This window comes from Procambarus clarkii, chromosome 38 (assembly GCF_040958095.1).
Source record: "Procambarus clarkii isolate CNS0578487 chromosome 38, FALCON_Pclarkii_2.0, whole genome shotgun sequence".
NCBI classification, from domain to species: domain Eukaryota; kingdom Metazoa; phylum Arthropoda; class Malacostraca; order Decapoda; family Cambaridae; genus Procambarus; species Procambarus clarkii.
This window is the reverse complement of record NC_091187.1, coordinates 38,871,352-38,895,695: the sequence shown is the minus strand read 5'-3', so window position 1 is coordinate 38,895,695 and position 24,344 is coordinate 38,871,352. Positions and strand designations below refer to the sequence as shown.

Here is a 24,344-nt window from a genome sequence, read left to right as displayed (position 1 = left end):
TTAATGACCTTCCAAATGCCTCCCAACACCTCGACACATGTACCAGTATGGGTGGGGTTAAAAGTAACAGAGGTATCCACTGAATCAACGGGGTGTTTATGGAGGAGAAATCATCAGGCCGTGTAGAATCCAGATGGTTGAAATCAAAGTATTTAGTCTATGTTGCAGAACCAAACAAGGTGTGGAACATATTAGCACTGGAAGGAATCGTGCGAGTGTGGTTGTGAGGGAGGGGGGGGGGGGGTAAGAGGCCCAGTTGTCAAAATGAGAGAAGGAGCCACTCCAGGTGATGAGTGGTCATCACTGGGGTCTTGGGGCTCAACCCTCTCACTGAGGTAGGAGGTTACCGGTGGGGGGGGGGGGGTTAGTCAGGAGGGTCAAAGGAGTAGCTTAGTCTGGGCCTAATGTAGCAAGGGCTACAGAGCCCAGTCTGATTCGGGGGCTTGGACACCCACCCGACGAGCCTGGGAAGTTATAAAAGGATCATTCAGAGGCATAGAAATGAGCAGGTAATAATTTCATTCACGAATAAGCGCCCATACCCACCATGGAGCCACAATTAGAGGATAGGATACCCGACAAGATGGGACCCCCCCCAGGGGTGCATCATGAGTATACACCCCGCAATCACCTTAAGAACCAGTCAGTCCATCGAGATCGGGTTTACCAACAAAGGCGAGGATTGACATCAAAACCGTCCCCTCCCTCGCAACGTCGGGTGCCACAGTTCTTTGAGTGAGAGTGTGCCTCCCAAACATCCGGACGTCAAAACAGAAGATGTTCGAAATAATAATCAAGAATGGCAAAAGGTCAAAAGGAGAAGAGGGGAGAAGGCAAAAACAAAACCTGAGGAAGAGGAAACAGCATCCAGCTGTTTCATCCTCCTTCAGCTGCTGCAGACATCTGCCATCAGGTACCTGCGTAAAAATGTCGTCAACATACCTGCAGTATATGGCTGGTTTCAAGCCCATGTCAACTAAGACCCTCTGCTCGATGGTGCCCATGTAGAAGTTCGCAAACAGGACACCTAGGAGGGAACCCATGGCGACCCCATCTACTTGCTTATACATGTGCCCATCTGGGCTCAAGACGGGTGCCTCTTAGTTGACATGGGTTTGAAACCCGCCATATACAGCAGGTATGTTGATGACATTTTTACGCAGGTACCTGATGCCAGATGTCTGCAGCAGCTGAAGGAGGCATTTGAGCAGAATTCTGTGTTGAGCTTCACTTACGAGATAGAGAATAATGGGAAGCTGCCCTTTCTGGATGTAAGTCACAGAAAAGAGCAGAGGCTTCCACACTGCAGTCTACACAAAGGAAACCAACATAGGAATGTGCCTCAATGCCAAGAGTGACTGCACAGACAGGCACAAGAGGAGTGTTGTCAATGTTTATGTCGACCGTGCTCTCAGCCACAGCTCAGATTGGAAGCAAGTCGATGAAAAACTCTGTAGGGTAAGGCAGGTCCTAGTAAACAACGGCTTCTCTAACGGTTTCGTTGAAGACATCATAAATAGAAAGGTGAAACACCATGCAACCTCTTAAGAGTCAACCAACACAATGCTTGTACCCCCTATTAGACTATTTTACAGGAACTTCTTTTCAACGGCTCATAAAATGGAGGAAAGGGTCCTGAGAGATATTGTCGATAGGAACGTTATCCCTACAGACAAAAATCAGAAAATTCAATTGACAATTTATTATAAAACAAAACAAAAAACCGGCCAATCTACTCATGAAAAACTCTCCAGATACCAAGCAGAATGCCTTAAAGGAAACCAACGTCGTCTATACCTTTAAATGCCCACTTGGGGACTGTAAGCCCCAAAGAACTCAGTATATAGGCAAGACAACAACGTCTCTTTGCAGGCGATTAACAATGCATAAGCAACAGGGCCTCATCAAGGAACATATAATCTCTTCTCACAACCAGACCATCACCAGAGAAATCTTAACAACACAGAAATCATTGATAGATACAGTGATAGCAGGCGGCTCGACATCAGTGAGGCAATACACATCAAAAAGTCAACACTACCAATTGAACAGCCAATTAATGCACAACTATATTCTACCCACTTCAAGGCCCCGAACCAATATGGAAGCAGCAAGAGGAAGTATGGGCCAATAGGCCTTCTGCAATTCTCATTACCAATTTATACCCATTGTTTCGTGTTCTGTCTTGTGTTTGTCATAAGTTTGCTCACCTCACTCGAAAGTTTGTACCATATCACCTCACCCAAAATGAGTATAAGTTCGATGAATCTGTGTGTAAATTAAGTCTTTGAAAATGTAATAAGCATTACGAAACGCGTAATGCTTCAGACAGGCGTCAGACAATTAAAAAATGAATTTTGGAGAATTGATATTTTTATTACCACCGACAGTGAAGAAAAACATAAGAAATATTGAGAAAATTCGTTTTAGAATTATTAATCTTACCTTTTCGGTCATATTCAACAACATATGTTTACAAGAAAGACTGCTACCAAAATATACTAATATTATAAATTATATATATATATATATATATAAATATATATATATATATATATATATATATATATATATATATATATATATATATATATATATATATATATATATATATATATATATTTTTTTTTTAAGGAGTAACCTACAGCATCAATGGAAAACATAGCCTGGCCAAATATCAATAAGTGTGAAAGGCTAACAAAAAATATTCCAGTTTACTGGGCATTAACATAAATGAACATAACATGAAAAAGAATACAATCTATAAACTCACACTCAATGATTTATCCAGCTTCTCAAAGCTGGGCATGATCATCAACAGGTCTCAAAACTGCATACTATCAGCACTAGCTGACACCAGGCTCTATCGTGGCGCAGTGGGACACTAGCGCCTATTATGCTGCTAATACCAATACAGGGTGGTGGTGGTGGTGTCACAACCATTAACAAATGAGGTATGAGGAATCAATATCATATACAGCACAATGGCATCACTTAAGATCCTCAGGTACCCACCTCACTAAGATATATAACAGCACCTATCACCTGGTATAAAGGATGCACAATGGTAGAATTGATCCATGGTATACATTACTGCAACATGACAAATATCCCAGCAGTCAAATGACACAAATAAGGTCACAAAACCCGGACCGTAGCGGCAACACATGCGCTCGACTGAGAAAATCAAAGAGTGACCGCCCAGAGCCATGCTGGCCGGGAGCGACACTGTATCCACCTCTATGAGTCAGCTGACTCCTCTCTTTCAAATATCTCAAGCTCATATACAGACATATCTCCATCAAGAACTTCTAATTCATATATCAACAAAATAAAGACTATAACACACAACCTTACATAATAATACATATCAATAATTCAGTACATTAAAGATTATATCATGATATAAAAACATGTGAACAAAGAATTCATATTGGCAAGACATGGTAACACTGGCGGGAGAGGGAAGGGGTTAAGGGAGGATTTCAAGACATCTGTCCGCCAGCCATTATACATAAGTATACATGAATACAATACAAAGTATATATATATAAAACATGTGTATCAAAACCATGTCTATGTGGTATACATCTCACAGTGCCAAAATCTAATTTAATGTTAGAGGACAATGTAATGAACAATAATGAAAGGGAAATTACACAGTATACATGACAGTAATACATCCGAGACATAAATTTATACATTCTCCATCATAGTTCACATAATATTTCCTATACAGCATTATGTAGCATTCCATAATATAAGTTTCAAGCTACATGATATTAGGCTACTGTTAATCACTACACTTCACATATATATCCACAAATACATGGCAAGGACTTATGGTACAGATATGTAATATACATAGATATATGTGGAATACATTGGCAATACACATTTAATACTAGTGTGTTGTCAAAAAAAGAATAACTACATAAATTAATATTCGTGATACTAGGCTAATCAGCCAAGACATCACTATACAGTTTGAGCACATCATACACCAGCTACAGTATGATCATACTGGTGTATGTGTGGTCATAACACCACCTCACACCCATATGGTAATATCACAACACACCATGGACCAGTATGGTAATACCACAACACACCATGGTCCAGTATGGTAATATCACAACACACCATAGTCCAGTATGGTAATATTACAACACACCATGGTCCAGTATGGTAATATCACAACACACCATGGACCAGTATGGTAATATCACAACACACCATGGACCAGTATGGTAATACCACAACACACCATGGACCAGTATGGTAATATCACAACACACCATGGTCCAGTATAGTAATATCACAACACACCATGGTCCAGTATGGTAATATCACAACACACCATGGACCAGTATGGTAATATCACAACACACCATGGACCAGTATGGTAATATCGCAACACACCATGGTCCAGTATGGTAATATCACAACACACCATGGACCTGTATGGTAATATCACAACACACCATGGTCCAGTATGGTAATATCACAACACACCATGGACCTGTATGGTAATATGACAACACACCTGAGTGATTGTGAGGTGATGGTGATATAGCAGTGATAGTAATTTAATAAAGATAGCGTGATAGTGATACTGAGGTGGTTATATGACAGCGATAGTGAGGTGATGGTAATATAGCTGTGATAGTATAGTGGTGATACAGCAGTGATACTGAGGTGATAGTGATATGACAGTGATGGTGAGGTGATGGTGATATAGCAGTGATGGTGCAGCAGTGGTGCTGTAGCAGTGATAGTGATATATTAGTAAATGTAAGGAGGAAATCTATCAGTGAGGTGATAATGCAGAGAAAGTGAAATGATGTTGGTGTAGCAGTGAGAGTGTTATGTGATAGTGAGCTATTGGTGATATAACAGTGACCACAGCTGTCATATAGTGACACCAACAATTTGTTACTCAACAGGGTCAGTATATGACCCCAAGTGTGGGGCCTGAGGTGATGGTGATATATAGAGGTGATAGTGAAGCTATAGTGATACAGCAATGATAGGTTACAGTACTGGGAAGATAAAGCACTGATGGTGATACAGCCGTGATTGTCAGGTATGTGATACCAAAGTATAAATACCAAAGTGTTAAATACCAAAGATAGTGAAGTTATGATGATATAGTGATAAAGGCGTGTCCTTATATTACATTGTCATCAAAACACGCAGTCCATGGTGATGCAGGAGTGATAGTGATGGTAATGGTACAGTGAACTAGAGTGGCAGCACAACACCACAGTAGTGATAGTACAGTGAACTAGAGTGGCAGCACAACACCACTGTAGTGATGGTGATGGTACAGTGAACTAGAGTGGCAGTACAACACCACAGTAGTGATGGTGGTGGTACAGTGAACTAGAGTGGCAGTACAACACCACAGTAGTGATGGTGGTGGTGTAGTGAACTAGAGTGGCAGCACAACACCACTGTAGTGATGGTGATGGTACAGTGAACTAGAGTGGCAGTACAACACCACAGTAGTGATGGTGGTGGTACAGTGAACTAGAGTGGCAGCACAACACCACTGTAGTGATGGTGATGGTACAGTGAACTAGAGTGGCAGTACAACACCACAGTAGTGATGGTGGTGGTACAGTGAACTAGAGTGGCAGCACAACACCACAGTAGTGATGGTACAGTGAACTAGAGTGGCAGTACAACACCACAGTAGTGATGGTGATGGTACAGTGAACTAGAGTGGCAGCACAACACCACAGTAGTGATGGTGGTGCTACAGTGAACTAGAGTGGCAGCACAACACCACAGTAGTGATGGTGGTGGTACAGTGAACTAGAGTGGCAGCACAACACCACAGTAGTGATGGTGGTGCTACAGTGAACTAGAGTGGCAGTACAACACCACAGTAGTGATGGTGGTGGTACAGTGAACTAGACTGGCAGCACAACACCACAGTAGTGATGGTGGTGCTACAGTGAACTAGAGTGGCAGCACAACACCACAGTAGTGATGGTGGTGGTACAGTGAACTAGAGTGGCAGCACAACACCACAGTAGTGATGGTGGTGCTACAGTGAACTAGAGTGGCAGCACAACACCACAGTAGTGATGGTGATGGTACAGTGAACTAGAGTGGCAGCACAACACCACAGTAGTGATGGTGATAGTACAGTGAACTAGAGTGGCAGCACAACACCACAGTAGTGATGGTGATAGTACAGTGAACTAGAGTGGCAGCACAACACCACAGTAGTGATGGTGATAGTACAGTGAACTAGAGTGGCAGCACAACACCACAGTAGTGATGGTGATAGTACAGTGAACTAGAGTGGCAGTACAACACCACAGTAGTGATGGTGGTGGTACAGTGAACTAGAGTGGCAGCACAACACCACAGTAGTGATGGTGGTGGAGGTACAGTGAAGTAGAGTGGCAACACAACACCACAGTAGTAATGGTAGAGTGAACTATAGTGGCAGCACAACACCACAGTAGTGATGGTGATAGTGATGGTACAGTGAACTAGAGTGGCAGCACAACACCACAGTAGTGATGGTGATAGTGATGGTACAGTGAACTAGAGTGGCAGCACAACACCACAGTAGTGATAGTACAGTGAACTAGAGTGGCAGTACAACACCACAGTAGTGATGGTGGTGGTACAGTGAACTAGAGTGGCAGCACAACACCACAGTAGTGATGGAGGTGGTACAGTGAACTAGAGTGGCAGCACAACACCACAGTAGTGATGGTGGTGGTACAGTGAACTAGAGTGGCAGCACAACACCACAGTAGTGATGGTGGTGGTACAGTGAACTAGAGTGGCAGCACAACACCACAGTTGTGATGGTGATGGTACAGTGAACTAGAGTGGCAGCACAACACCACAGTAGTGATAGTGAAGGTACAGTGAACTAGAGTGGCAGCACAACACCACAGTAGTGATAGTGATGGTACAGTGAACTAGAGTGGCAGCACAACACCACTGTAGTGATGGTGGTGGTACAGTGAACTAGAGTGGCAGCACAACACCACAGTAGTGATGGTGGTGGTACAGTGAACTAGAGTGGCAGCACAACACCACAGTAGTGATAGTGATGGTACAGTGAACTAGAGTGGCAGCACAACACCACAGTAGTGATGGTGGTGGTACAGTGAACTAGAGTGGCAGCACAACACCACAGTAGTGATAGTGATGGTACAGTGAACTAGAGTGGCAGCACAACACCACAGTAGTGATGGAGGTGGTACAGTGAACTAGAGTGGCAGCACAACACCACAGTAGTGATAGTGATGGTACAGTGAACTAGAGTGGCAGCACAACACCACAGAAGTGATGGTGGTGGTACAGTGAACTAGAGTGGCAGCACAACACCACAGTAGTGATGGTGATGGTACAGTGAACTAGAGTGGCAGCACAACACCACAGTAGTGATGGTGGTGGTACAGTGAACTAGAGTGGCAGCACAACACCACAGTAGTGATGGTGATGGTACAGTGAACTAGAGTGGCAGCACAACACCACAGTAGTGATGGTGGTGGTACAGTGAACTAGAGTGGCAGCACAACACCACAGTAGTGATGGTACAGTGAACTAGAGAGGCAGCACAACACCACAGTAGTGGTGATAGTGAACTAGAGTGGCAGCACAACACCACAGTAGTGATGGTACAGTGAACTAGAGAGGCAGCACAACACCACAGTAGTGGTGATAGTGAACTAGAGTGGCAGCACAACACCACAGTAGTGATGGTACAGTGAACTAGAGAGGCAGCACAACACCACAGTAGTGATGGTACAGTGAACTAGAGTGGCAGCACAACACCACAGTAGTGATGGTACAGTGAACTAGAGTGGCTGCACAACACCACAGTAGTGATGGTACAGTGAACTAGAGTGGCAGTACAACACCACAGTAGTGATAGTGGTGGTACAGTGAACTAGAGTGGCCGCACAACACCACAGTAGTGATGGTGGTGGTACAGTGAACTAGAGTGGCAGCACAACACCACAGTAGTGGTGGTGATGGTACAGTGAACTAGAGTGGCAGCACAACACCACAGTAGTGATGGTGGTGGTACAGTGAACTAGAGTGGCAGCACAACACCACAGTAGTGATGGTGGTGGTACAGTGAACTAGACTGGCAGCACAACATCACAGTAGTGATGGTGATGGTACAGTGAACTAGAGTGGCAGCACAACACCACAGTAGTGATGGTGATGGTACAGTGAACTAGAGTGGCAGCACAACACCACAGTAGTGATGGTGGTGGTACAGTGAACTAGAGTGGCAGCACAACACCACAGTAGTGATAGTGATGGTACAGTAAACTAGAGTGGCAGCACAACACCACAGTAGTGATGGTGGTGGTAGAGTGAACTAGAGTGGCAGCACAACATCACAGTAGTGATGGTGATGGTACAGTGAACTAGAGTGGCAGCACAACACCACAGTAGTGATGGTGATGGTACAGTGAACTAGAGTGGCAGTACAGCACCACAGTAGTGGTGGTACAGTGAACTAGAGTGGCAGCACAACACCACAGTAGTGGTGATAGTGAACTAGAGTGGCAGCACAACACCACAGTAGTGATGGTGATGGTACAGTGAACTAGAGTGGCAGCACAACACCACAGTAGTGATGGTGGTGGTACAGTGAACTAGAGTGGCAGCACAACACCACAGTAGTGATGGTGGTGGTACAGTGAACTAGAGTGGCAGCACAACATCACAGTAGTGATGGTGATGGTACAGTAAACTAGAGTGGCAGCACAACACCACAGTAGTGATGGTGGTGGTACAGTGAACTAGAGTGGCAGCACAACACCACAGTAGTGATGGTGGTGGTACAGTGAACTAGAGTGGCAGCACAACATCACAGTAGTGATGGTGATGGTACAGTGAACTAGAGTGGCAGCACAACACCACAGTAGTGATGGTGATGGTACAGTGAACTAGAGTGGCAGCACAACACCACAGTAGTGATGGTGGTGGTACAGTGAACTAGAGTGGCAGCACAACACCACAGTAGTGATGGTGATGGTACAGTGAACTAGAGTGGCAGTACAGTGAACTAGAGTGGCAGCACAACACCACAGTAGTGATGGTGATGGTACAGTGAACTAGAGTGGCAGTACAGCACCACAGTAGTGGTGGTACAGTGAACTAGAGTGGCAGCACAACACCACAGTCCACCACAGTCACCTCCGTAATGTCACTGTGGTTGACTGCTGCCCTCACCACATCCAGGCCGCTCACCACATCACCGAAGACACGTGGCCACCGGTGACCACCCTGGAGGTCCCTGGTGGTGATGATGAACAGGGCACCTCTGGTACTCTCCAGATCATCGCAGCACAACACAGCTCCTGCCCGGTCTGACTTCCGGTACTTCCCCTGGAGGTCAGGCAGCAATGGGGCTCCTCCCTTACCATCATTACTCTCGTAGTCTCCACCCACCACATACTCATCAGGCTGACCCTTGTGCCACACCTGCAACAGTTTAGTGTTGCGGTAGGTGTGGCCCCGCTGGCCCGTACACAACAACACAAACTGTCTGGCCAGCGGAGTGTCAGGGGTCAGCTGGATGGTGACCCGCCCTCTTGTTGACCACGCCCACCCGAGGTCAAGGAACGCCAGAGTGCAGGAGGGCTCCTGCACGCCCACAACCTCACTCTCCTGCAGAAAATGAAATAAATCATGCTGATAACTGTACAACAAAATGTTATCATATTAGTTATGATAACTCAGTAAATCAGTAATGTCAGTAAGACTAGTGGCTGTAATAAAGTCACCTGGAGGGTGTGGGCGTGGGCGGGCGTGGGCTGACGCAGGAGTGGGTGGAGGTACAGCTGTCCGTCTTGTAGAGTTATCCTGGCGGAGCGGCGGCCATCTTGGTCTTCCTGGACGGCCACCACCCGGCCAGCCTCCACCAGCCTCTTGACGGGCTCCCTCATCCTGCGGAGGTCCTCAACCTGTGGACAGTGTCAGCCCCATTATGACCTGTGGACAGTGTCAGCCCCATTATCACCTGTGGTCAGTGTCAGCCCCATTATCACCTGTGGTCAGTGTCAGCCCCATTATCACCTGTGGTCAGTGTCAGCCCCATTATCACCTGTGGTCAGTGTCAGCCCCATTATCACCTGTGGTCAGTGTAAGCTCCATTATTACCTGTGGACAGTGTCAGCCCCATTATCACCTGTGGTCAGTGTCAGCCCGATTATCACCTGTGGTCAGTGTCAGCCCCATTATCACCTGTGGTCAGTGTCAGCCCCATTATTACCTGTGGACAGTGTCAGCCCCATTATCACCTGTGGTCAGTGTCAGCCCCATTATCACCTGTAGTCAGTGTCAGCCCCATTATCACCTGTGGTCAGTGTCAGCCCCATTATCACCTGTGGACAGTGTCAGCCCCATTATCACCTGTGGTCAGTGACAGCCCCATTATCACCTGTGGTCAGTGTAAGCCCCATTATTACCTGTGGACAGAGTCAGCCCTATTATCACTTGTGGTCAGTGTCAGCCCCATTATCACCTGTGGACAGCGTCAGCCCCATTATCACCTGTGGTCAGTGTCAGCCCCATTATCACCTGTGGTCAGTGTCAGCCCCATTATCACCAGTGGGCAGTGTCAGCCCCATTATCACTTGTGGACAGTGTCAGCTCCATTATCACCTGTGGACAGTGTCAGCCCCATTATCACCTGTGGTCAGTGTCAGCCCCATTATCACCAGTGGGCAGAGTCAGCCCCATTATCACATGTGGGCAGTGTCAGCCCCATTATCACCTGTGATCAGCGTCAGCCCCATTATCACCTGTAGTCAGCGTCAGCCCCATTATCACCAGTGGGCAGTCAGCCCCATTATCACCTGTGGTTACTGTCAGCCCCATTATCACCTGTGGTCAGTGTCAGCCCCATTATCACCTGTGGTCAGTGACAGCCCCATTATGCTGGACCTGTAGCTCCAGCCCCCCCCCCCTCTACTGGCAGGGGGTTGGTGCTGGACCTGTAGCTCCAGCCCCCCTCAACTGGAAGGGGGGTTGTGCTGGACCTGTAGCTCCAGCCCCCCTCTACTGGCAGGGGGTTGTTGCTAGACGTATAGCTCAAGCCCCCCCCTCTACTGGGAAGGGGGGTTGTTGCTAGACCTATAGCTCAAGCCCCCCCTCTACTGGCTGGGGGTTGGTGCTGGACCTGTAGCTCCAGCCCCCCCCCCCTCTACTGGCAGGGAGTTGGTGTTGGACCTGTAGCTCCAGCCCCCCTCTACTGGCAGGGGGTTGGTGCTGGACCTGTAGCTCCAGCCCCCCTCTACTGGCAGGGGGTTGGTGCTGGACCTGTAGCTCCAGCCCTCCTCTACTGGCAGGGGGGGAGGGTGGTCCTGCATCTGTTGCTAAAGCACTCCTCTACTGGCAGGGGGTTGGTGCTGGACCTGTAGCTCCACCCACCCCTCTACTAGCAGGGGGTTGGTGCTGGACCTGTAGCTCTAGCTCCCCTCTATTGGCAGGGGGTTGGCCCTGAATCTGTAGCTCCAGCCCCCTCTACTGGCAGGGGGTTGAAGCTGGACCTGTAGCTCCAGCCCCCTCTACTGGCATGGGGCTGGTCCTGGACCTGTAGCTCCAGGCCCCCCCCCCTCTACAGGCAGGGGGTTGGTGCTGAACCTGTAGCTCCAGCCTCCCCCTCTACTGGCAGGGAATTGGTGCTGAACCAGTACCTCCAGCCCACCTCTACCGGCAGGGGGGAAGGGGGTTGGAGCTGGACCCGTAGCTCCAGCCTTCCCCCTCTACTGGCAGGGGGTTGGAGCTGGACCCGTAGCTCCAGCCCCCCCCTCTACTGGCAGGGGGTTGGAGCTGGACCTGTAGCTCCAGCCCCCCCTCTACTGGCAGGGGGTTGGTGGTGGACCTGTAGCTCCAGCCTCCCCCCTCTACTGGCAGGGGGTTGGAGCTGGACCTGTAGCTCCAGCCCCCCCCTCTACTGGCAGGGGGTTGGTGCTGGACCTGTAGCTCCAGCCCCCTCTACTGGCAGGGGAATGGTGCTGGACTTGTAGCTCCAGCCCCCTCTACTGGCAGGGGAATGGTGCTGGACCTGTAGATCCAGCCCTCCTCTACTGGCAGGGGGTTGGTGCTGGACCTGTAGCTCTAGCTCCCCTCTACTGGCAGGAGGTTGGCCCTGAATCTGTAGCTCCAGCCCCCTCTACTGGCAGGGGGTTGATGCTGGACCTGTAGCTCCAGCCCCCCTCTACTGGCAGGAGGTTGGTGCTGGACCTGTAGATCCAGCCCCCCTCTACTAGCAGGGGGTTGGTGCTGGACCTGTAGCTCTAGCTCCCCTCTACTGGCAGGGGGTTGGCCCTGAATCTGTAGCTCCAGCCCCCTCTCCTGGCAGGGGATTCCTGCTGGACCTGTAAGTAAGTAAGTAATTATCAAAAGAAGGCACCAAACCGGGAAGGCTATGTAGCACCATCAAAGACGCAAAATAATCAGAGGGCGCTAAATATCACCAAGGATGCCAATACGAGAACAAAAACGCATAAGGCGAACGATATCAAAAGTATCCGAGTCACCAAGAATTCTATCGAGGGACAGGTGACCGCGAGGGGTGGTCGGAAAGCAAGACATACGCTCGTCCTGGAAGTCAGGACATTCAAGAAGGACATGCACGACCGTAAGAGGGACAATGCAACTAGGACAATAAGGAGCAGGGCGGCGCTCCATCAAGTGACCATGGGTTAAGCGAGTATGGCCAATACGCAACCTCGCCAGAGCTGTTTCCCACCGCCGGTTACGGTGGAAGGAGGACTGCCACGAGGAAACACAACATTTAAGAGTACGTAGCTTGTTACCAGTAACAGACAACCAAGAAGCCTGCCAACGGGTAAGGACTGAGGAATGGATAACCGGGTAAAAGTCGGAATACGGAATGCCCTTACGAGAGATGGGACAAGAGCGGACAGCTTCCTTGGCGGCAGCATCCGCACGCTCATTTAAAGACACACCAATATGGCTGGGAACCCAACAAAACTCAACCGACTTAAATTTACTGTGAACGAGAAACAGCCAATGCTGGATCTCGACAACCACTGGATGAACCGGATTAAAGGACCCGAGAGCCATGAGGGCACTACGAGAGTCAACAACAACTACAAAGGAAGACTGACAACGAGAAAGTAGGAGACGAAGAGCATAGAGAATAGCATAAAGTTCCGCTGTAAAGATGCTAGTCTCCGGAGGCAAGCGACACATATAAGTGCGATCAGGAAAAACAACAGAGTAGCCAACACCGTCCGCAGACTTAGACCCATCGGTGTAGACAGAAACGGAGCGGGAGTGAGAAGAAAAGTGCTCGAGGAAAAGGCGTTTTAGAACCATAGGAGGGGTAAAAGCTTTAGTGATACGGGTCAAGGATGTACAAAACCGCGGAAGAGGGACCCTCCACGGGGGCAAAGAAGGAACAACACGAGGAGAAACATCAGAAATACGAACGGAAAGAGAATCCTGCAGGCGAGATAACCGGACAGAAAGAGGGAGGTGGTGAAGAGGAACAGGAACCGCAGGAGGGGTAAAAGTTAAAGCACGACAGAGGCGAGAGGAAGGATGTTGCAAGGACCGCGCAAGATAGCGAAGACAGTAGCGATCACGGCGGTCCTGGAGAGACAGGAAGCCAGTGTCAACATACAAGCTAAGGACGGGAGTCGAACGAAAGGCACCAGAACTGAGGCGCAACCCAGTATGGTGCAAAGCATCAAGACGGCGAAGAGTAGAAGGAGAAGCAGACGAGTAAGCAGGGCAACCATAATCGAGCTTAGGCAGGACGAGAGAGGAATGTAAAGCAAGGAGAGTGCGCCTATCTGCCCCCCAAGAAGTATGGGACAAGACCCGAAGGAGGGTAAGGGCCTTAGAGCACTCAACACGGAGGTAAGAGATATGGGGAGACCAAGACAAACGAGTGTCAAGGAATAACCCCAAAAGCTTCGTGGAATCTTTGTATTCAAGGGGATGACCATAAAGTGACAAAGAGGGACGAAGAACAACCCGTTTCCGCGTAAATGTCATGGCACAAGTCTTAGAAGTAGAGAACTTGAAGCCATGATCAGTGGCCCAAGACGACACGGCATCAATTGCAAGTTGAAGCCGGCGTTGAAGGAGAGGCGAATCATCACCCTGACAACAAAGGGTAAGATCATCGACATAGAGAGCGGAGAAGACACCAGAAGGAAGAGAGGAAAGAAGACCATTGAGGGCAACCAGAAAAAGAGTAGTGCTCAGAACACTACCCTGGGGCACACCTTCGTATTGCTGAAAAGAGGGAGAGAGAGCGGTACCAAGGCGCACCCGAAAGGAACGACGAGAGAGGAAGCTGCGGAGAAAGAGAGGGAGATGACCACGAAGGCCAAAAGAATGAAGTTGAGATAGGATATGATAACGCCAAGTGGTGTCATAAGCTTTTTCCAGGTCAAAAAGGACGGCAACAACGGAGGTCTTCGCAGCAAAAGCAGTACGAATATAGACCTCCAAGTTCACCAGGACATCTGTCATGCTGCAGCACTTGCGGAAACCAAATTGAGAAGGGGAGAGGAGGTGATGGTGTTCCAGGAACCACATCAGACGAACGTTAACCATACGTTCAAAGAGTTTGCAGACACAACTTGTGAGAGCAATAGGCGAAAGTCCTTAGGGTAAGTACCCAGAGACCCCGGTTTGCGAACAGGGAGGACAACGGCATCGAGCCAGTCCTCAGGGACTGACGACGACTCCCAGATCCGATTATACAGACTCAGTAAATACTGAGACGCGCTCGGAGGAAGATGGCGAAGAATCTCATAATGAATACCATCGGAGCCCGCCGCCGTAGAACCGCAGAGGGCCAGGGCAGAACGAAGTTCAGAGAGAGAGAAGGGATCATTATAGGGAAGCTGAAGATGAGTGCAGAAATCTAAAGGACGAGACTCAAGGACAGGTTTACGAAGAAGGAAAAATTGGGGAAGATGAAGAACAGAGCTAACAGAAGAAAAGTGGGAACCCAGTTCGGAAGCAACCTGCAACGGGTCCGCCACAAGAGTATCATGGAGGTGAAGGACCGGTGAAACATCGGGAACGAACTTACCCGCTATCTTGCGGATACGCTTCCAGATCCGGGCCAGAGGGGTTTCGGACGTAATTGTTGAGACATAAGATGCCCAACATTCACGTTTAGCCGTACGGATGGCCCTACGGGCCACCGCACTCGCTTTCCGAAAGAAAAGAAAAGAATCGGTCGTCTGCCTACGGCGGTGCCTCTTCCAGGCTGCACGCTTACAGCGGACAGCCCGAGCACAGTCCGCAATCCACCAGGGAACGCACTTCCGTGGACCCCGAGAGGAAGACCGAGGAATAGAGCGGAGGGCAGCGTTGAAGACAGTGTCATGAAAAAGGAGGAGAGCGCGAGAGAGAGGCAGAAGGGAGAGGTCAGAGAGAGCAGCACTGAGGGTAAATAGGGTCCAGTCTGCCTTAGCAAACTGCCACCTAGGGAAAGAGAGGGAAGGGCGAAAAGAGAAAAAGGAAACAAGGATGGGGAAATGATCACTTCCATGGAAGTCATCAAGAACCTGCCACGTGAAATCTAAGTAAAGGGAAGAAGAGCAGAGAGAAAGATCAAGACAAGAAAGGGTGCGAGTCCGAGAGTCCAAATGAGTGGGCTCACCAGAATTCAGAAGAGACAGGGAAGAAGATAGGAGAAACGGCTCAAGGAGGCGACCCCGGGTATTCGTCAGAACGTCACCACAAAGAGAATGACTACAATTGAAGTCACCCAGCAGGAGCACAGGCTCCGGCAAGGAGTCTAGGAGGTGTTTCAAATCAGGAAGAGAGAGCGGGACACTCAGGGGGAGATAAATGGAACAAACTGTGTACCATTTGCCCACAAAGATACGAGCAGCAGAACAATGGAGAGGCGAAGGAAAAAGTAAAGGAACAAAGGGAACATCTGCACGAATCAAGAGAGCAGAAGAATTAGAAGCCCCAGCAATGGCTGGGGGGGGGGGGGAGAGAAAGGAATAGCCACGAAAACGACCAGGACGAGCACCAAGCATTGGCTCCTGGAGACAGACACAAAGGGGCGAAAACCGCGAAATCAGAAGTTGGAGTTCGAGGAAATTGGCGTAATAACCTCGAACGTTCCATTGAAGAATGGACAACGACGAGAAGAGAAAGGACAAAAACAGAGAACAAGGAAGAAACAAAGGCGAAAGAGCAACAGAGCACGTTAAAGAATATCAGGGTCAGGATCAGGGTCAGCAAAGTCAGGGTTAGGGGGCATGGGTAAACTGAGCAAAGACGGAGGGAAGGAAACGGGAGAACAGATCAGAGGTGGGCGGGCGGGGTCCGGAGGAGGAGGAGGAGGAAGAGGAGGAGACAACGGAGAGGAGCAGTCAAGGACAGCAGTAGGAAGAGGGGGAGTAGAAAGAGGGGAGCGCACCCCAGCAAGAGCAGCAACCGAAAGGGAAGCAGGAGCCAAAGAAACCTCCATAGCAGGAACAGGGGGCGCAACCACTGAAACGGGAGGGGAAGGAGCAACAGAGCCAGAAGTAGGAGCTAAGGAAGAAAGCGAAGCCTTCTTACCCGCTGGAGAAGAGGAAGGAGAGGAGCCAGGCTTACGCTTCTGATTTAAAGAGACTGGTGTCCCAGCAACTACGTACCGGGCAACAGATTCCAGTGTCTCAACAGGAGAAGCCGAACGAGAGCACACACGACGGCCGTTAGGAGAGCGATGGACATCCGCCTGCACCGACAGGCGGCGGGGAGAGCCGATAGATGGAGGAAGAGGATGGGAAGGAGGATCGGAGGGAGATGAGGAAGAAGACACAGGAGACATGACAGACCGGGCTGAAAGAAGGGGAACCCCAGACAGAGGACCAGGAGGGGGACCCCTCGGGAAAGAACTCAAAGGAACAGAGGAGGGGGCAGTGGGCGTATCAGGGTCCAAGGCCCGGAAACGGTTGAGAGTCTGAGGAAGGGGGGAAGGACGAGGAGAGGAAGAGCGCAACACGCGAGCATAAGAGATGTTAGTATAAGGCGGGAGCCGGCGAACCTGGCGCCTCGCCTCAGGAAAAGACAAACGCTCCCGGTGCTTCAGGTTAAGGACGGCCGCCTCAAGCTTGTAATGGACACAGGCACGGGAGAACGTAGGATGGGCCTCACCGCAGTTGAGGCAGCGAGCTTGGGGAGAAGTGCACTCCGACTTAGAGTGACCTTCACTCCCACACAAAGGACAGAGAGAGACAGTCCCAGAGCAGCGGAGGGCACCATGCCCAAACCTCCAGCACTTATTACAAAGTCGAGGAGAAGGAATATACTCCTGGACAGAGCACCGAGCACCAGCAAGAATGACAGAGGATGGAAGGGTCCTACCATCAAAGGTGATCTTCACAACGCGAAGGGGTTGACGGCGACGACCACGAGGGGGACGAGTAAACGAGTCAACCTGGAGGACAGAATGACCTTGGGCATCAAGGATATGCCGAATATCATCGTGGCAATCCTGCAGATTCCGAACACCGGTTGCAACATGGGGTGGGAGGAGAATAGTGCCAACACTGGAATTCATCTGAACGTTCTTGGAAACCCGAACAGGGATCTCGCCAAGGCAAGATAAGGCAGCCAAGCGTGAAGCCGCATCCTGAGAAGGAGCAGCAACGACACGTGTACCGAGACGAGTGGGGTTGAAAGTAACACACGCATCCACGGAATCTACAAGATGCCGATGGAGGGAGAAATCGTCAGGAGGCGCAGAATCAAGAGGGAGGAGATCAAAGTATTTGGCCCATGAAGCAGGACCAAACAAGGCCTGATACGCATCAGCACGGGAAGGAATCGAGCGAGTGCGGTTGGGGCGCGAACGGCGTTGAGAACCCCTAGAGAGAGAGGGGTCAAAAGGCGCAGTAGTCACAACAAAAGACTTAGCCACACCAGGGGACGAAGTGGTCACCACCGGGGGCTGGAGGCTCGACCCAACCTCAGAGGAGGGAGGGGAGCTGGGGGAAGAAGTCAGGACGGTCAAAGGAGGAGCAAGGTCGGGGCCCAACGCAGCGGGAGCTACAGAGCCTGGTCTTCCAATACAGGCCGACTCGGGGGCTTGGTCGCCCACCCCACGAGCCTGAGAGGGTACAACGGAAACATTCAACGACATAGAGACGAAAAGTGACAAATTCATCCACGAATGTGCCCCCATACCCACCACGGAGCCACAATTAGAGGCAGGACACCCAACAGGAAGCTATCGCCGATCATGCCGGGGCCCCCTAGGGGTGCGTCGTGAGTATACGCCCCACAAACGCCACCTTAAGAACCGTCAGTCCGTCGAGATCGGGTTCAGCGACGAAAGGGGGATTGACAATAAAAGGTTCCCCTCGCTCGAGACGTCGGGTACTACAGTTCTACGGGTGCAAGAGTATGCCTCCTCAAGAACCCGGGCGTCAAAATAGAAGAAGTCCAAAGAAATAATCCAAAACAAGCAAAAGGTCGGCAGGAAACGACAAGCAGATAGGAGAAGAGGGGGGAGAAAAACGAAACATAAGGAAAAGGAAAAGCGATCCGGCACAATTGGAGAAGACAGCAGCAGGAGTGCAAGGCCAGAAAAGGACAGAGGACTGCCCAACGGAGCATCACACTCTGGCAGCCGTCCACCAAGCCCCCTCACGACGCCAACGGGCCGGAAGGGGAGGGGGTGCTGGACCTGTAGCTCCAGCCCCTCTACTGGCAGGGGGGTGGTCATGAGTAGTGTAAATGGCCCCATAGACCGTGCGTTTTGGTTTTTCCCACGCACGGTCTATGGGGCCGGACTTTTCTGGAATATTTTCCCACGCACGGTCTATGGGGCCGGGCTTTTCTGGAATATTTTCCCACGCACGGTCTATGGGGCCGGGCTTTTCTGGAATATTTTCCCATGCACGGTCTATGGGGCCGGGCTTTTCTGGAATATTTTCCCACGCACGGTCTATGGGGCCAGGCTTTTCTCAAATATTTTCCCAAGCACGGTCTATTCGGCCGGGCTTTTCTCAAATATTTTCCCAAGCACGGTCTATGGGGCCGGGCTTTTCTCAAATATTTTCCCAAGCACGGTCTATGGGGCCGGGCTTTTCTCAAATATTTTCCCAAGCACGGTCTATGGGGCTGGGCTTTTCTCAAATATTTTCCCACGCACGGTCTATGGCCCCAGGGTTTTCTCGAATTTTCTTTCATGGCCTGACCCATGCACAGGCATCGTCAATGGTCAATGACGTCACCAGCTAGCCGCTCAGCATTCCTGCACAGGCACGATCAAGGAGATTAAAAAGCCGGTCTATGAGTCGTGTGTTTTGCGATACAACAGTAACCCTGAACATAATGTAAAATACCATCATCCCTAGACTATTTTAAATTTCCTATTTACTTCCAACCATCGCCCATTGCATGAAACAAAAGGGGAGCAGCACTGCAAGAAGTTATTTGTGTATTTTTCGAGTTCGTCCCGTTACCTGTATTTACCCAGGTCTTTTCCTAAATTTAAAAAACCAATCCAATTCATTCCTGTTCTGTTTCATGTTGATATGTTTATAGGTTATTAATATCCCCCTTTACTATGTCCATTCAGTCACACCTCTATCATGTCACCCCATTTCTTCTTCTTCGTCTTTCTAGAGAATGTAATTTGAGCTTTGACAATCTTTCTTGAAGGATCGTTTATTATGCATAGGGCAAAAATAAAATGAAAAAACTGCTATCAGTCGTTTATATGAAAAAACAGAGCCCTGGGCATTGGCGATTTCAATGCGAGTTCAGTAGTGACCCTATCCTTATACACGTCTCACATTCGCTCAAAACATACCTCCCACACCTTACTGTAGCATTTAACAAATAAAAAAAACTCATTCAGTAAAAGCAAGCCTCTCATGTTTTGAAATAAGGCCTTCTGCAGTTACCTTCTTTGTGACGTCATCATCCCTAATACGGCGCGAGGCGGCAACGCGCTAAATGCGGATCCCAGGAGGTTCACACATAAGTGTGAACTCTTAATCTGGCTTAATACCTGAACTGTACTCTGTGCTTCATCAAAGTTGATATACAGCTACAATAGCTCGTATTTTCTCTCATTTCTTATATTTTCTGTTATTCATAAACCCAATCAAACCATCCTAACCTAACCTAACCTAACTTATTATATATAACAAACAAATACATTCTACAGACCAGTTATTGTTGTTGTTTAGTGACATCATGAAAAGCGACCTCAGGTATAGGGATAAGGTATTGCTGGCCATTAGCATATAGGTGTCAAGGTATTACAGCACCAGACTGGTCAACTATGCGTGACGTCACCAGACAACCAATGCGACCTTTGGCGTTCTACTGGCATGTGAATTTGATGTTATTATTATTAAAAAAAAATGGCTAGACTATCCATCCCCTACCTAACCTAATCAGAGGTTTAAGAATATACATTTTAGTCAACCAAAACTGTAATCATTATACATTGATAAGTTCAAAATTAATATAGATGCCCAAATGTCGTACAGCAATTTAAGCAGAATCGTACATCTGGCAGCAAGCGAGCTGACCTTATAAGGACCTCCCCCCAGCCCAAAGGACAGTCAAACTCAGGCTTCCTGTGCTAACACTCTGAACTAGCTCCAGTACTTGTTCATTAACGAACTTCGCTGTCTCGTATCTATCAACTCAACCATGTATATTTGTGAACTTTGCAAGGCACCTAAACTAGGACCATTCCACCTGTGCCAGGTGAAATGTGCTGAATGTAAGTAAGTAATTATCAAAAGAAGGCACCAAACCGGGAAGGCTATGTAGCACCATCAAATACGCAAAATAATCAGAGGGCGCTAAATATCACCAAGGATGCCTATACGAGAACAAAAACGCATAAGGCGAACGATATCAAAAGTATCCGAGTCACCAAGAATTCTATCGAGGGACAGGTGACCGCGAGGGGCGGTCGGAAAGCAAGACACACGCTTGTCCTGGAAGTCAGGACATTCAAGCAGGACATGCACGACTGTAAGAGGGACAATGCAACTAGGACAATAAGGAGCAGGGTGGCGCTCCATCAAGTGACCATGGGTTAAGCAAGTATGGCCAATACGCAACCTCGCCAGAGCTGTTTCCCACCGCCAGTTACGGTGGAAGGAGGACTGCCACGAGGAAACACAACATTTAAGAGTACGTAGCTTGTTACCAGTAACAGACAACCAAGAAGCCTGCCAACGGGTAAGGACTGAGGAATGGATAACCGGGTAAAAGTCGGAATACGGAATGCCCTTACGAGAGATGGGACAAGAGCGGACAGCTTCCTTGGCGGCAGCATCCGCACGCTCATTTAAAGACACACCAATATGGCTGGGAACCCAACAAAACTCAACCGACTTAAATTTACTGTGAACGAGAAACAGCCAATGCTGGATCTCGACAACCACTGGATGAACCGGATTAAAGGACCCGAGAGCCATGAGGGCACTACGAGAGTCAACAACAACTTCAAAGGAAGACTGACAACGAGAAAGCAGGAGACGAAGAGCATAGCGAATAGCATAAAGTTCCGCTGTAAAGATGCTAGTCTCCGGAGGCAAGCGACACATATAAGTGCGATCAGGAAAAACAACAGAGTAGCCAACACCGTCCGCTGACTTAGACCCATCGGTGAAGACAGAAACGGAGCGGGAGTGAGAAGAAAAGTGCTCGAGGAAAAGGCGTTTTAGAACCGTAGGAGGGGTAAAAGCTTTAGTGATACGGGTCAAGGATGTACAAAACCGCGGAAGAGGGACCCTCCACGGGGGCAAAGAAGGAACAACACGAGGAGAAACATCAGAAATACGAACGGAAAGAGAATCCTGCAGGCGAGATAACCGGACAGAAAGAGGGAGGTGGTGAAGAGGGACAGGAACCGCAGGAGGGGTAAAAGTTAAAGCACGACAGAGGCGAGAGGAAGGATGTTGCAAGGACCGCGCAAGATAGCAAAGACAGTAGTGATCATGGCGGTCCTGGAGAGACAGGAAGCCAGTGTCAACATACAAGCTAAGGACGGGAGTCGAACGAAAGGCACCAGAACTGAGGCGCAACCCAGTATGGTGCAAAGCATCAAGACGGCGAAGAGTAGAAGGAGAAGCAGACGAGTAAGCAGGGCAACCATAATCGAGCTTAGACAGGACGAGAGAGGAATGTAAAGCAAGGAGAGTGCGCCGATCTGCCCCCTAAGAAGTATGGGACAAGACCCGAAGGAGGGTAAGGGCCTTAGAGCACTCAACACGGAGGTAAGAGATATGGGGAGACCAAGAGAAACGAGTGTCAAGGAATAACCCCAAAAGCTTCGCGGAATCTTTGTATTCAAGGGGATGACCATAAAGTGACAAAGAGGGACGAAGAACAACCCGTTTCCGCGTAAAAGTCATGGCACAAGTCTTAGAAGTAGAGAACTTGAAGCCATGATCAGTGGCCCCAAGACGACACGGCATCAATTGCAAGTTGAAGCCGGCGTTGAAGGAGAGGCGAATCATCACCCTGACAACAAAGGGTAAGATCATCGACATAGAGAGCGGAGAAGACACCAGAAGGAAGAGAGGAAAGAAGACCATTGAGGGCAACCAGAAAAAGAGTAGTGCTCAGAACACTACCCTGGGGCACACCTTATTATTGCTGAAAAGAGGGAGAGAGAGCGGTACCAAGGCGCACCCGAAAGGAACGACGAGAGAGGAAGCTGCGGAGAAAGAGAGGGAGATGACCACGAAGGCCAAAAGAATGAAGTTGAGATAGGATATGATAACGCCAAGTGGTGTCGTAAGCCTTTTCCAGGTCAAAAAGGACGGCAACAACGGAGGTCTTCGCAGCAAAAGCAGTACGAATATAGACCTCCAAGTTCACCAGGACATCTGTCGTGCTGCGGCACTTGCGAAAACCAAATTGAGAAGGGAAGAGGAGGTGATGGTGTTCCAGGAACCACATCAGACGAACGTTAACCATACGTTCAAAGAGTTTGCAGACACAACTTGTGAGAGCAATAGGGCGAAAGTCCTTAGGGGAAGTACCCAGAGACCCCGGTTTGCGAACAGGGAGGACAACGGCATCGAGCCAGTCCTCAGGGACTGACGACGACTCCCAGATCCGATTATACAGACTCAGTAAATACTGAGACGTGCTCGGAGGGAGATGGCGAAGCATCTCATAATGGATACCATCGGAGCCCGCCGCCGTAGAACCGCAGAGGGCCAGGGCAGAACGAAGTTCAGAGAGAGAGAAGGGATCATTATATGGAAGCTGAAGATGAGTGCAGAAATCTAAAGGACGAGACTCAAGGACAGGTTTACGAAGAAGGAAAGATTGGGGAAGATGAAGACCAGAGCTAACAGAAGAAAAGTGGGAACCCAGTTCGGAAGCGACCTGCAACGGGTCCGCCACAAGAGTATCATGGAGGTGAAGGACCGGTGAAACATCGGGAACGAACTTACCCGCTATCTTGCGGATACGCTTCCAGATCTGGGCCAGAGGGGTTTCGGACGTAATTGTTGAGACATAAGATGCCCAACATTCACGTTTAGCCGTACAGATGGCCCTACGGGCCACCGCACTCGCTTTCCGAAAGAAAAGAAAAGAATCGGTCGTCTGCCTACGGCGGTGCCTCTTCCAGGCTGCACGCTTACAGCGGACAGCCCGAGCACAGTCCGCATTCCACCAGGAAACGCACTTCCGTGGACCCCGAGAGGAAGAGGGAGGAATAGAGCGGAGGGCAGCGTTGAAGACAGTGTCATGAAAAAGGAGGAGAGCGCGAGAGAGAGGCAGAAGGGAGAGGTCAGAGAGAGCAGCACTGAGGGTAAATAGGGTCCAGTCTGCCTTAGCAAACTGCCACCTAGGGAAAGAGAGGGAAGGGCGAAAAGAGAAAAAGGAAACAAGGATGGGGAAATGATCACTTCCATGGAGGTCATCAAGAACCTGCCACGTGAAATGTAAGTAAAGAGAAGAAGAGCAGAGAGAAAGATCAAGACAAGAAAGGGCGCGAGTCCGAGAGTCCAAATGAGTGGGCTCACCAGAATTCAGAAGAGACAGGGAAGAAAAGAGGAGAAACGGCTCAAGGAGGCGACCCCGGGTATTCGTCAGAACGTCACCCCAAAGAGAATGACGACAATTGAAGTCACCCAGCAGGAGCACAGGCTCCGGCAAGGAGTCTAGGAGGTGTTTCAAATCAGGAAGAGAGAGCGGGACACTCGGGGGGAGATAAATGGAACAAAGTGTGTACCATTTCCCCACAAAGATACGAGCAGCAGAACAATGGAGAGGCGAAGGAAAAAGCAAAGGAACAAAGGGAACATCAGCACGAATCAAGAGAGCAGAAGAATTAGAAGCCCCAGCAA

General features: G+C 49.2%; 1 protein-coding gene across 1 annotated transcript in view; it reads right to left on the bottom strand.

Annotated features, from left to right (window-relative positions):
* Positions 1 to 416: 416 nt before the first annotated feature.
* Positions 417 to 24,344, bottom strand: part of LOC138372341 (uncharacterized) — an 83,739-nt gene continuing 59,811 nt past the window's right edge. Inside the window, exons 5-8 of the mRNA XM_069337622.1 lie at positions 9,783 to 9,962; positions 9,229 to 9,666; positions 1,236 to 1,310; positions 417 to 464 (exon numbers count right to left, since the gene is read on the bottom strand). Coding sequence (XP_069193723.1) covers positions 417 to 464; positions 1,236 to 1,310; positions 9,229 to 9,666; positions 9,783 to 9,962 — 741 coding nt within the window. The remainder of the gene's footprint in view (positions 465 to 1,235; positions 1,311 to 9,228; positions 9,667 to 9,782; positions 9,963 to 24,344) is intronic.